General features: G+C 40.1%; 1 protein-coding gene and 1 long non-coding RNA gene across 4 annotated transcripts in view; both read left to right on the forward strand.

The window, feature by feature from the left end:
- LOC140322755 (uncharacterized) overlaps positions 1-10,090 on the forward strand; it is a 12,749-nt gene extending 2,659 nt beyond the window's left edge. Inside the window, exons 2-6 of one of the 3 annotated variants that reach the window (XM_072399341.1) lie at positions 3,468-3,857; positions 5,743-6,069; positions 6,802-7,170; positions 9,073-9,189; positions 10,025-10,090. In XM_072399341.1, coding sequence (XP_072255442.1) covers positions 3,468-3,857; positions 5,743-6,069; positions 6,802-7,170; positions 9,073-9,189; positions 10,025-10,050 — 1,229 coding nt within the window. In that variant the 3' untranslated portion in view covers positions 10,051-10,090. The remainder of the gene's footprint in view (positions 1-3,467; positions 3,858-5,742; positions 6,070-6,801; positions 7,171-9,072; positions 9,190-10,024) is intronic. The other 2 variants (XM_072399342.1, XM_072399344.1) reach the window with 2 other exon arrangements.
- A 504-nt stretch (positions 10,091-10,594) lies between these two features.
- On the forward strand, positions 10,595-13,279 carry LOC140322757 (uncharacterized). The gene is made up of 2 exons (XR_011919242.1): positions 10,595-12,242; positions 12,651-13,279. It is a non-coding gene; the product is annotated as an uncharacterized lncRNA (long non-coding RNA).
- The last annotated feature ends 1,712 nt before the right edge of the window (positions 13,280-14,991 follow it).

A 14,991-nucleotide genomic window follows, 5' to 3' on the forward strand; every position in this document is an offset into this window, starting at 1 on the left:
GCTACTATAAACATTGTGATTGCTGAGACATCCCTGTCTGGAATGGCAGTTGGTGACAAAAGTGGTTAACTTTGCCCCTGGCGCCTCTTCAGCCTGCGGTGCGAGGACTGTTGCTGAGCGTGCTAGAAAGTCTATACGCAAGGGTGTGGAGAGGGCATTTATCACAGTGATTATTATATACAGTGTGCTGATCCTATCCATGCTGTGTCTTTGAAATTTATAGTATATATATGGTCTTTGGTGATTATTATATACAGTTTGATTATCCTGTTCATGCTGTGTTTTGAGGTTTATAGTATCCATAAAGTATTTAGTGATTATTATATACAGTGTGCTGATCCTATCCATGCTGTGTCTTTGGGGTTTATAGTATATATATAGTCTTTGGTGATTATTATATACAGTGTGCTGATCCTATCCATGCTGTGTCTATGGGGTATATTAAACCAATTATGATCATAATATACATTTGCTGACCACATATTGTTTGTTACACACATATCTTTTTTAACAATTAAGTTCTGTTTAGTGGGGGATGTACATTTCTTTACAGATCCTCTTCCTCTTCTCAGCCTTAAATGGATAGTGAAGAGAGAAGCAGCCTACTAATGTGTTTAATCCTCTGCCATGTTTCTCTCTTCTTTTACAATTGTGTGTCTTTTGAAATAAAATACAAACATTTCCATCAGTATATAAAAAGAGGAAAAAGCAATAAAGTATAAAACACAGCAATATTCAGAAACTGTATAAAACAAATAACGAGATACATGAAATGGGAGAAAATCCAGAGACATAGAAAATATACCCATGGGCAGGATGCTGGGGAAGAACACAGATTAAATCAAGATCGAAGTTTATTTACACAGCGTGCATTAAAAAAAATTGAAGATTACTAAATGTTTTTAAGCTGTGAGTTTGTGTATTTTATATCTGCATGGAGTGTAGCTTTTTACCAGGTGGAGCCAGTGGCAGGGAATATGTACACAACCACATTAATTTACCTACTTAGTGAAGATTTTATTAAGCAAAGAATGGTGAATTTTAATTAATTCCGGTGAACCTGCACTTACTTTAAATACCCAATCATCAAGGGAGTAAAAACATTTTGGTGGCATGTGATTCAATGTACATAGCTGTACCAGATCAACTGGGACAATATCTATTGCATTAGTAAATCAACCCCAGCTTGTTGTAATCAGTATTTGAGAAAGAAAAAATGATGAGACATTTATGTCATAGTCCCATTAAACCTGAAGGTATTATATTGTGAAGGTATTACTGAAATAGAATGTCGTGACACATTATTTCCATGAATGCTCTCTGTGCAGAAACACGGTTCTCTCTAGAGGTCCAACATGTCATATTCATAGCTTTACAATTAGATATGTTGATTCCGAGTGAGCAAGTGATAAGCTGGACTGCTGCAGCACGGGTCTAATGTTGTACTATGATGCACAGAGAAAAGCTTTTCTTCTTAGGATGTAGCTGATTTATAAGCAAGAGGGCCTGGTTTAATAAAACTCACCAAGACTGGAGAAGGTAGACTATCATGGGAGAATCTGGATGATCTAGCAAACCTGGATAGATTTCTGAAAATCATTTGTTCTATTTGGCAAATGTTTTGTATCCTTGACCAAATCTATTACAGCTGTGCTTTATCTATGACCCAGGTTCAGTCTTGGAGAGCTTTGATAAATCAGGTCCAGAATGCTTTAATGAATGTAACATATTTTCAAAATTCAATTGTGCTTGTGAAGTAAACTTCATATAGATACAAGAAAAAATTGAAAGCAGCTTTTTAATATATGTATGTATAAATAAATATTAAATAAAGTGTAATCTATGTCTTAGATTATTATGCTTTACTTATCAACAGGGATGAGTGAGAACGCTCTGGCATTCTCGCAAAAATTTCCTCGAACTTCAGATAGTTTCGCAAAATTTCGGCAAACCGGATCACCTTTGCTGGGGTCAAAGGACACTTGTCTGATTCATCAAACCCAGATCACACACCGAGGTATCAGCCTTAAGCTGGCTTGCAGCCAGGTTGATTGAAGGTTGCTGATAAAGGAACAAAAACAGCAAAAGAAAACCTTGCCTGTCCGGCACTTACTATACATCAGACGTCCCTGTCTATTAGCTGGAGGGCTTCTCCCTGTCAGCTCAAAACTGAGCTTTCAGCATCCTTCTACTCATTTTTGAGCTCACTCACACAGACCGACTTGAGCTCACTCACCCAGACCGACTTTCTGAGTCTCTCAGCAGAGCTCCCTCACCCAGACCGACTGTCAGTGTCCCCAAAACAGAGAGCTCCCTCACACAGGCAACCTGTCTGTGTCTCCAAGCAGAGCTCCCCCACACAGAACCCCTGTTTGTGTCTCTCCAAGCAGAGCTGCCTCACACAGAACCCCTGTCTGTGTCTCTCCAAAACAGAGCTACTGACTGAGCTCCTGACTCTATGTTATATCCCCACCCTCAGTGCTTCTTCATTAATTATGGTAAGAGTCTTCCACCTGCTACTTCACATAGGAGAGGAATCTTGGGCAAATTACTTCACATAAAAGTAGAATCTTGGGCAAATATATCTCCCTTCCACTTCCAATCCTTCCTTGGTGTCACAGGTAATTAACCTCTAGTGCCACGGATCGCACACTTGAAAAAAAATTTTTTTAATTCGATCTGCGAATATTCACCGGCCATTCTCGCTTAAAATTTGGTAAGCGAGAATGGCCACAAGATCGAGTTTTAAAAACTCGCCTGCTCATCCCTACTTATCAATCTGTTCCTGCTAATTTAGTGTCCAATCACAGTCTGGAGGTGGAGAAAAGACATCAATGTATTTCTAAAGTGCAACAGAAAAAAAATGTGATCCTTGTGACCACACTGTGTGTCCGAATTGTGTATAATCCTTTACAGCAGCACACAGACTGTTAGAAGGAAGGGAGGATTCAGGAGACAATGAACCTGATTTATTTAGGCTTTCCAAGGCTGGAATAGATAAACTTTGCTGAGTGATCCAGAAAACCTAAAATGGATTTCCATTTGTTAGCAAATGTTTCCAGTCCTGGACCAGATCCATTCCAGGCTTGCTGTGTCACCCAGCCTTACCTAAGAAAGTGCATCCTCTCCAGTCTTGGAGAGATTTAAAAATTAGGCCCAATGAGCTAACAAAATGCTGATAAATTTTGCTAAAAAGCAAAGAGATGATCTCATCAGTCTGTTCCTGCTCCTTTAGTGTCCAATCAAAGTCTGGGGGTGGAGCAAAGACACCATTGTATCGCTAAAGTACAACAGAAAGAAAAGATGTGATCCTTGTAACCACACTGTGTGTTTGAATTGTGTAATTTATAGGACTGAATGGTGATCTGGTAAAATTTGCCAGGTAGAACAGACCAATGATATGTATTTTATATGTGTAATTAGCCTGGAGTTAAACTTTAAGCAAGTTTCATGTGTTTTGTTCCCAGACAGGCTTAATGAAACCTCTGGACAGCACTGTGTTGATCAGCCAGAAAGAATTGAATCTCAAGAAGGGAAATCGATCACCATCCCATGCCAGTTTTCTTTTCCACAGTCAGGGAAGATCACCAAGTCCTCCATCATTGTGAAAGCATCCAAAAAAAACTACTGTGATGGTGATAACAGTGTCATTTATAACTCGAGTCAAGAAATAGATTCCCCCAGGTACCAGGATAGACTGCAAGTGAAATGGGATCTGAGCCACAGAAATATATCAATAACCATAAACAATGTAACTAAGGAGGACGCTACAAAGTATTGTTGCCGTATAGAACTCCAGTTGGGAGAGCGATATGAGCAGTGGCAAAAACCAGAGGGCACACAGCTCATAGTGAAAGGTAAGTCAAAGCTGGAATTTTTAAAGTTCAACTTTCTCAATATATACATACATTTATTTTTTAGTTTATCCATAGTAAAACATCTGATATAAATAAACACTGATGCCAAAAGGAAGTGTTTACATTATTTTGTCCATCATAGTTTCTTTTAACAGCTAATTTATCTATATGCTTAACTCTACCACTGCTGACCTTATAGTATAAAGAAGAAAATTTGTGATCTGGCAGAAATTTTATTACAGAGGGACAGGCAATGTCGCAAAAAAAAAAGTTTACAGGTTTACAGGTAACTTTTTTTAAAAAACAAAGCTGTGATAAGCTGGGTATGCATATATGAGTGAACATTACATAATCCCAGGTCCAGAAAATATGGTTGATGGTTTAAGGTCAGCAACTTGGAAAATGATCAGAAAAAAAGATCAGAAACCTGGATAAGGAGAATAAGTGGATGGCTCAACGGAATAGATACGATTATTTTTTATTTAAAAAATCAGGCAGGTAAGGTTATTCTATTGCTGTCTGCCCCTATTGTTCTCTGTTCCTTCTGCAATGAAAAAGTTATTAAGCCAAAATTGTTAAATTTAGTTTTCTTTTAAGGGGAGACTATCACATTCGAGACAAGGTGACCATGTATGCATACTTCCCAGACTTGTAGACTTACCTGCCCAACTTTCTCCTTGCACTGCTGAACCCATATTAATGGAACAATGTTTTGGGGTGTGGGGAAGTATGTGACCCTATCACAAAGCACAAGGTATCCCCAACACTGGAGGTCCTTCTGCTGGATGCTGATCTGCCAAAGGCATGGTGTAAGGGTGAGTTTGGGCACCTATTTTCACCAGAGCTTCTGGGGGGGAGAATGTTAAACTGCTAACATAGGAAGTCAAAATTTAGGGTGCAAAGCAATGTCTTGGATGAAGAACTAGAGTTGTAAGCCAAAGCCAAGATTTGCAATCTAAAACAAAATCATTCCATAGATCAAGAGCCAAAAAAGATGGGAATCCAAAGCCAAAGTTCAGCAACTAGAGCAAGATCTGAAGCCAGAGCATGTGTACAGAAACCTCAGGTTGATAGTAAAAGAATATCCAGCAGGGAGACCAGGAACATTTTGTATGGAGCCTACATAATCTGTGCACCTTAAAACACCTGTGGAGGTTTTTCACTCTAGTAGTAACTTGTGGTAGTGCTGGTTTAGGAGTAACTTTCACGGCCCTGTCCTACCTCTCTAAACACACCTTCACACAGGAGGTCCTATGCAGCATGGGGCCTACAAACTTCTTTTTTGTAACAGCGCTAATGCTGGAGCAGCCAATCGCAAGTAAAAGATGCAATGATATCATTCCCCTGTCTAACCTCTGACATCAGTCAACACAAAATCTCAGAATGGTGGATACAACACAATGGGGAGGCTGTAAAAGAGTATGACTGGGTACCTATACATGCCTGGGTAGAGAGTGTAAGTTGTGTGCAGGCATTGCCACTGTACCCTGAGTGAGCAAATAGACAGTGTTTCTTCATACTTTCACTGCCCTTGCCATAATTAATAGGGCAGCCTCAGAGGAACTCAGGAGCATTGTCCCGAGAATGCAAGACCTGTATGAGTTACTGTATTTTTCGCACAGTAAGATGCACCTGACCATAAAATGCAGGTTTAGAGGAGGAAAACAGGAAAAGAAATATATTCTGAACCAGTACTATATACTAAGCAGTTCTCTACCCTCCTACATGAAGTATGTCCTATCATTATAGACCCCCCCCCACCACTTCCTGTGTAGGCATTGCTAGCTGTGTCTCCACTTTTGGGGGAGAAAGTGCATCTTATGGAGCAAAATACAGTATATACCTGCAAAAAATTTATCTATAATAATATTTTATTCCATCTCAGATAGGAATGAACCTAGTCTGGAGACAATCCCCGTTGTTGTTGCTGCTCTTCAGGAAAATGTAATGCTTCTCGGTCATTTCACAAGTAATGGAGTCTCATCTGCAAGCAACATTACCTGTTACATAGTGCGGACCACAGACCCAATAACTGATTGTGCCAGCAGCACCAATTTCAGAAACTGCACCTACAGCAATAACAGTTTATCATTTCAAATCAGTGAAGTTACCTCTGAAGATCAGGGCTTCTATTGCTGGAAAGTACTAATTTCTAGAAATGATGGAGAGACAAAAACATATTTATATAATGGACCACAGCTTCAAATCATAAGTGAGTGTTTTTGATTTGTTTTTTTCTCCAATGACTAGAGTAAAATATCCAAAACCTTTGAAATAATTGTTATATTAAAATCTCATATAATCAGAGTAAAGCAAAACTAAAGTCAGCAATAGAACTTTACATGGTTGCCCACCTTCATACCACACCCATGTCCCCAGCTATTGTGCATCCCTGCTTCCAGCTAACAACATGTGTCCCCAATTGCCCCCCTAGCAGGGCAACACAATGACAGAGGCTCCTGTGCCAGTTCAGGCATCAGAAAGAATTGCAGCTGGCAGAGCCTGGCAGCCACAAATGACTGCGGCCATTGCAGCAACAAAAACCCGACAGGTCTCCTAACTATGTTGCCACATTATACCATGAACAATTTTTGTATAGAGGGAGTAACCATATTTACTCCGTTACCATATTTAATAGCACTAAGCACTACCTCGCTGTCTACAACACTTAGCCATTCAGAAATGAAAAGAAAGGACTCTAAAGTTTCCAATACCATGATACATCCATAATGCCTCTGCTAACCATCAGCCATGTGATCTAGGTTCTATAGTTTCACCAGTTTTTTTTTTCATTTTTTACAGGAAATTGCTATTTGTCTCTGCAAATTAATAAAATAATTTTGTATTATTAACATGTTTTTTTTTTCATTCATGAAATTATAAAAAATGTTTTGTCAATGAAGAAATAGTCAATTTTTATCCTTGTGTTGTGTTTTAATTTTAGATAAAACAAAGGAGCTAAATATCATTCAATCAGAAGAAGTTGAATTTGATCGATCAGCTATATTAAATTGCAGCTTCACTGTGCAACAGAAGAATGATATTCTATTGACGGAAGTGTATTGGATGATTGGGAGTTCCAGAGAGACCTATGTCTATCATCCAAACCCGCACTACATACACCCTGATTACAAAGGGAAGACCAGTCTAGTTAATGAGTCCAATCTTCTTCTACAAGACTTCCGTGGGCTAAATAACACCATATTCTACTGCCGAGTGACAATAAGACAATGCTTGGAACCACTAGGAGATAGTCGTAATCGAAGAGTTACAATCTTAGAAGAGGGTCTCGGGACACATTTAATCATTAAAGGTAGGTACTGACTGTTCTTAATGTCAGGCATCTATCAAAGCAATTCCAGACCAGTAAATAAAATTGATACTGTCATAGACACAGAAGAATTATAATTTCTTATATGGCAACTCTGTCCCTGATAAAAACAAAGTACATCAAAAAGAAGGATTTATACCCACCTACCACTATTACCAGTTTCTCCAGTCCTGTCTATGTTCAAAAGCCATGGCTACTTGCTAATGTTTAATTTGACATAACTGGAAGTATCAGATGCATGAAAACTCCCTTCCAAACATATTGTCTTCCATCTGACCCACTTATCACTGCTGTGCTTTGTAGTGATATGGGGGTCGGTGGGAAGAATCACTAAGTTAAGGCATTCAACAAAAAAATGTCCCATGTAAATGTGTTTCAGATACATGTTTTGACTGCAAGGGTCTTTCAGATATTTTTTCTCACACTCCTTGCTATTTCCTTGCTTTGTTAGTGCTCCGGGGAACAGGTGACCTTCTTCCATGATGCAGTGCTCAGACATAGCAGTTGCCACCCCACTGACATGTGTGGAGGGAGCTGATGCCATTAGTTCTATGTAAGCTGTAATACCACTGAACATGGAGCTTGCATGAGGTTAACCTCCCAGAGGAAAGGTACATGGTTTAGACGGGTCAGTTGTTTGAATACAATTCCCATTCAAGACAAAGTTACATAGACACAAAATCCAAGCTGATTGAAGCTCAACTAATGCAGTAACGGGCAGTCAAAATGAGTCCCTTTAAAACTATCTTCAGGTGGTGGTGATGGGGCCAAATTCAGAATTTCAGAACGTGATGGTCTGTGGGAACTGTAGCTTGGTCTCTGGCTGCTCCACACAAGACAAAACCAATCTGTATAGCTACGTACACACTTCCAATTATTATCGTTGGTAAACGAACGACGAACGATCCTGCACGATATCTGCGAACGATCGTATAGCACCGATCCTGTACATGCAGATAACGACACGATCGTTCGCAGATATTGTACACACGATAGATGAGATCGTTTGAACGATACAGGAAGTGACGTGCACCACAGGAAGTGAGCGAACGTTCGTTCATCGCGCATGCTCAGACCATGAACGATCACTGAACGACCGTACACACAATAGATGGTCAGCGATCGTCGTCCAATCCGATCCGCCGGTCCGGTCGTTCATTTCCAACGACTATCCTCGTTGGTCGGCATCGTTGGTTACTTTTTTTACGAACGATTTTTGGCCAATCGGTCGTTCGTCGTTCATTTCCAACGATAAAAATTGGAAGTGTGTACGCAGCTTATGCTGGTGTCCCAGCAGAGGGACATTATCATGTAGATGGAGTCCACCATAATAAAAACCTAGAAAGTCCAGATAGGTATGGTCTGTGGGGCTACTCCAGAGACTATTCTATATGCTGTTTTTTCAGCAGAAGTACATCAACATGTGTTGGGTGGGGGCCACCATCACACAAGTCTTGAAAATATGGACAGTTAAGGTTTGTGGGTCCTCTAACTTGGTCACTGGCTACTTCCCTTATGAAGAGAACAGTCTATGAATGGTTCGGCTACCTCATTGTGTGGGTGATTTGACAATAAGCCAAAAGCTCGGAAAGAATAACATTTGAAGTAAACCCACCTATTACTTTAATGCAGTCTGTATTTCTGCTTTTTGTAATGGCATAAGGACACCTTTGTGCACATAGTACTTCCTGCATACTCTGAGATCAGCCTAATAGGCTGTTCAGTAATGTTCATTTCAGGTCATTAGAGGTGCTTTCCCTTCAAAGAAAAGTCAAAAATTATATTGAACAATGAAACAACAAATCTACATGAAAAAAAAAACATTCACTTTGATTGAGCCACTGATACCACAGTTCAAGCCCTTTATGTATTTTATTTTCTAAGTTCCAGATGAAATTCCAATGAAGGACTCACTGCGAATATTGCCAGTAGCACTGGGTGCCGCCTTTATTCTTCTGATCATCATCATTATCTTGGCCATATACTTCTCAAGAAAAAGAGGTAATTCTGCTGTATTTGTTAACCCTGAAAAACTTACAGAACATAAATGTCATAAACTAAATGCTTTCTATTAAAAATTCAAGTTATATTTCACTGGTTGACTGGAAAAAATAGACAAAATTCCGGTGGTCTTTGGTGGTCCCATCCATTGTCAAGCTGAAGAACCTGCAGACCACTAAAAGAAGACATCCAAAAAAAAGGAAGCCCTTCCCCTTCTATCAATAATGCTGTGGCAGTAAAGACTGAATGGAAGCGCAGAGCCTCCTGGAATGTCATCTATCCCCGGAGGGTTTGGGCTGCTTCTTCTCATGCCTGATCTCAGGAAGGGGCTTTTCCAGGCATTGAAAAAATGCAAGCGTGGTGGGATTGGCACTCTTTTTTTTAACATTTACAGAAGGATACGTCACCCGATCTTGCATCTGTGTAGTGTAAGATCGGGTGATGTAGGCAGAATAAGGAAAAAGATGGCAGCGTGGACAACATGGGACCAAATGGCAGCGTGGACAACGTGGGACCAAATTAGGACCAGCTGTGGAGGGATCGAGGGCTCTGCATGGAGGGAGGGATCGAGAGCCTATTAGCATGCCATAACAAAACGTGGGTGATGCATACCGTGGATGGGCAGCCAATGGTGGTGGCTCATTTTAAGAGAGATTAGAAGGGGCAGATGGTATTGTGTAAATGTTAATGATGCAACAGTTTAGGAACCGCAATTGATATCAATATAAGCAACAGCTCCAACAGGATGATATCATTGTATGTTCTAAATGTATAATGATTCATAGATATCAATGAATCAGTATTTATGTGTTTATTTCTGTATTTATTCACTTAGGTCAACGACTGAGCAGTTTTGGGTAAGTCTATCTATATGTTCATCTATCTATCTATCTATCTATCTATCTATCTATCGAGGTAAATTTGTTTTTTTATATTTTAAATCCTCAGAAGCCCTTGCACAGTATATTCCGCACACTGCATGAGTTCTGCTGTGTCTCTCCTACTTTTCTCAGGCTATGTTTAGACTGGTACTGCTACCTAGGTTGAGATGCTACATATAGGCTCTGATTTATTAAAGCTCTACAAGGCTGGAGAGAATACACCTTCACCAGTAAAGTTGGGTGATCCAGAAAACCTGGAATGGATCTGGTCCAAGACTGAATGCATTTGCTACCAAATAGAAAATGACTTTTAAATAATTCTTTCTAGGTTTGCTGGATCGCCCAGCTTCACTGATGAAAGTGAATCCTCTCCAGCATTTGAGAGCTTTAATAAATTAGGGCCAATGTGTCCACCCATGGGAGCCCAATAAAGAATGAACGGGGGCAGCAATGAGCTCACTGCCACCCACTGTGAAACTTTCAAGAACCAGCGATGCGGAGTAAGTGGCCAAGCATCTGGCAAAGTGCCAGCTGCTGGGAGCCATGCTCACTTGATTCTTTTTGCAGGTTGGAATCTACCCTAAGTCTACAGCTTTTTTATGAGCTTTTAAGCATTATTAAAGGTATTTTAAACCAAAGTGTGTAGCAAAGAAGATGCCCTAATCATTTTAATGGTGTTGTTGGAAGCATTTATAGATTTTTTTCATGCATTTTTGGGTATTTGTGAGGCATTGTGGGCATTTGCTGAGCAATTACAACCCTTTCCAAATTTTGCAGGACTGTTGTCTTTACTGCCCATCAAGAAAATGATCTGGTATGGCCCATTGTATTGAATAGAACATTTCAAACAATGGCATTTAAAACTGAGTGTAAAAGGTGTTCAAACAGTTCATGTAGACTTAACCTTTGTTCCAGTTCACTTGTTATTTTTCTCAAGATGTAAGAATATCTTCTAAGGTTCATTTATCACTCAGAGATCTACCTATCCCATGTTTGTAGCCTTGAGAGACTACATGTAATGCACCTGGGCACACAAACCACAGCCAACTCCAAGAAATCTTTTGTCAAATTTTATTGGTAGTCATAAAACAAGGTAAGGGTTATTCACAGATGATCAGTCCGATAAGCGTGGCACCGAGGGGTAAAGCAGAGACAGGTCAGGAACAATCCGAGGTCAGGGCAGGCAGCAGGCAAGAGTGGTCACAAACAATCCAAGGTCAGGGCACGCAGAGTTCAGGCAGAATCAGGTATCGGACCAGGTTGCTATTGGTAATGACACAAGAGGTTAATATGAACCAACACAGAGAACGCACCCAAGCACACTGTACTCACAGAGGCTTATAGCGGGCAATGGTGTTCAGGACAGGTTCTTCTTAAATGGCCCAATCTCCTTAAATGGCCCAATCTCCTTAAATGGTCCTCCTTAAGTGCCCAATGACCTTGCACCACCTAGCGCCATTTGATAGGAGGATAAGTAAATCCCCTGCAGGGAATTCAAGTTAACTATGTACCGCCCCGCGGTGAGGCAGCCGAGTGCAACGCCCCCGGGGGGTACAAGAGGCATGTGTGGTAGCTCAAAACTCTCTCCGTTCAGGTCCATAGGGATGCTGGGGATGCCGCCTGGCCGAACAGTAGTTGGGGGCCACCCACTACTGATGATAATCCAGCAATGGTGGCCCTCAGTAGGGATCAGCGGGTGAGAATATTAAGTTCCATCTCGCAGCGAATCAGGCCTTTCTCGCTTATAGAAAATGTAAGTAATTCGCTGGGAGGTCGAGCTTTCGCCCAACAGGAGGATTTCCAGGGCTGCATCATGCAGGCCTGGGAGTCCTCTGCGATCCCCGGACACAAGAGGTTAATTAACCTCTTGTGGCCCGGGGATCGCACACTGTTGTCAATGAATGTAGCCACGGCCACATTCATTGAGAAGATCGCCGTTAATTAACGTCTAGTGCCCCGGGGATTGCAAACAGGAGGATTCCCAGGGAATCTTGTGAATCCCCTGTGCATCCTCCTGTTATAATTTATTTGATCTTCCGATGCTTTCGCAAAATCGTTTCACCCTAGCCCTCAGTGTTTCTTTCTGGAAAGGTTTCTTTTGTAGCACTGACTGACCAATATATTTACCTTTCAGCCTATGAAAACCCAACGATTCTCCGAAAACACCAGCAGGTAATGTTATTTTTTGTACTTGTTTACCTTTTTTACTTAGTTTCCTAATGTATAATCCATGTATAATATAGAGCATCACTGAACATTTTGAGATTTTATTACAATATTGTTATATTTGCCCAGACACACACTTTCATATCAAAATCAATATATTAATTAATTGATTTTTAAGGGTCTCCTTCTGTCACCCAACTGTACATACAGAGTTCTTTCTACCCCACCCTCTCTCATTTTCACTTCATTTTGTAAGCTCTTCGGGGCAGGGTCCTCTCCTCCTGTATCACTGTCTGTATTAGTCTGTCATTTGCAAACCCTATTTAATGTACAGCGCTGCGTAATATGTTGGAGCTACATAAATCCTGTTTATTAATAATAATAATAATAATAATAATATAAATGCTACCACAGGGTGAAGATTTGGTATATGCTACCGTCAACCACACCTCGTCTCCTACTGGCAAAACGGAAAAGGGAGAACCGAAGAATCTGCCCGATCCCAGTACAGAGACTGTGTATGCGGAAGTGAAAAAGAATTTAAAGTGAAATCAAACTTTTCATTGTGGACTGGAGTTTCATGATGTTTTCCCTGTAAACTCTCTATTGATAATCCTTATAATACCAGAATTCAGTCTATAATTTCCTTTTATTATGTCATGTGATTTAAATATACTCCCCATGTAAACACCCCCTGGCTGTGTATGCAGGTTCTATTTAGACCCCTTAGCTGATCAGGCCAATAAAACAGTTTATTTATTTACACATAAAATACTTTTTAATCCCTGCTAAATGTTTATTTTTATTTGTTATGTCTTCATCCCCTTCCCACACACTTTATATACCATATGACTTTTGTCCATATGGTTTACTAATATTCTGATGGTACCACTTTCCATTCATTCTATAATCTATTTGTAAACTCCTCCCAGCTGTACCTCTTTGCATGGCTGCTAACTGGCTATATTATATTATATATTCATATGTGCATACATTGTAATTATTATATGTAAATAAAGCTATTTTATTTTACTATTCATTTACTAGGAGATTCTAATACATTTTTTCTAATAAAACTTCTAAAACTTTTTGGATACCTATACATATAAAAAAATTTACAGTGGCATGTATTTACCATTATAACTGTCAAATGCAGTTGCATTGATAAAAAATAACTAACTTAACTTCATGAAAAGTTTACTTTATTAGTAGGGGCCATTTGAACGGGTAAAAGGTTCAAATAAATACCACCCCCCAGGCCTCTGTTGTTGTGAGGGGTGATGTTGGTACTGTCTGATATCTTCAGGAAGCTGAAGGGCACTAGACATCTTTAATTTAGTTGTGGTTTTCAAGAGGATGGACTAACAAAATTAGCGGTCTTTGAAATTTTAGTAGATGGTGCAAAGTAAGGCCTGGGTTTCCAAACAGACATGAAAGGGTTTAACATACATATTTTTTCTTTACCATTCCTTCTTTTGATGATAATGTATACCTGCAGTATGGGGAACAAGATTGCTGACATATGGGCCCCACATCCCAGGAACTATAATTGCTTCAGTGTCATTGCTTTAATGTTTTCTCAGGGTAGAGGGGGACATTACACAACAAATGTTGTAACATATTTCACTTCCCTTTCCTGTGGATAAACAATGCAGATTGTACGGCTAGAAAGTTATTTTGTTTTTTCACTTAACAAAAATTACCATAAAATATCTTCTAACTTATTAGTGGGCTTAGCCTCAACATGTTAAACACACAAATTGCACATATGTCCCTATGGAATCAATCACAATTGTCATGGACAATGTTAAAAATAATATTTATTAGTTCCAGTTATAGCAATTTGCCCGATAATGACCATAGCAGGGGTAAAAAGTCTCCAACAACGGTTGGGATGGCAAGTATAAATGCCCAGCTGCAAATGTTGGGTAATTGTTGAAGAACCCAGCATCCAAGAATAATGGATTTATAAGGATTGATGTTTTTATATATTTGTATATAGTCAAAGATCAAAACAAGGAAAAAAAAAGAAAAAAGAAAGATGGCAGAATATACAATGGAACTGGAACAGGTGAGTGTCTTTAAAAAATAGTGACAGGGCAAATAGAGATATTTTATTGCAGAAGGGACATCGCCTGCCCCTTCTCCAAAAAGATGACATCCCAATTAGGTGTCTCTATTAAGGTGACAGACAGGTGGCATTGCCTGCCCCTTCTCAATAAGGTAATGGCCCAATAAGGTGACTCTAATAATGTGACAGACAGGTGGCATTGCCTGCCCCTTCTCCAATAAGGTAATGGCCCAATATGGTGTCTCTAATAAGGCGACAGACAGGTGGCATCGCCTGCCCCTTCTCCAGTAAGACAGCCCAATATGGGGACTCCAAAAAGGTGATAGACAGGTGGAATTGCCTGCCCCTTCTCCAATAAGGTAATGGCCCAATATGGTGTCTCTAATAAGGCGACAGACAGGTGGCATCGCCTGCCCCTTCTCCAATAAGGTGACTCTAATAAGGTGACAGACAAGTGGCATTGCCTGCCCCTTCTCCAAAAAGGTAACAACCCAATATGGTGTCCCTAAATAGTGACTGGGCAGGTAGGGTTATTTTTTTGCAGTAGGGACATCACCTGCCCCTTCTTTAGTAAGGATACTCTAAAAAGGTGACAGACAGGTGGCATCGCCTGCCCCTTCGCCAAAAAGATGACATCACAATTAGGTGACTCTAATAGGGTGACAGACAGGTGGCATCGCCTGC

The sequence above is a fragment of the Pyxicephalus adspersus genome, chromosome 2 (genome assembly GCF_032062135.1).
Source record: "Pyxicephalus adspersus chromosome 2, UCB_Pads_2.0, whole genome shotgun sequence".
NCBI classification, from domain to species: domain Eukaryota; kingdom Metazoa; phylum Chordata; class Amphibia; order Anura; family Pyxicephalidae; genus Pyxicephalus; species Pyxicephalus adspersus.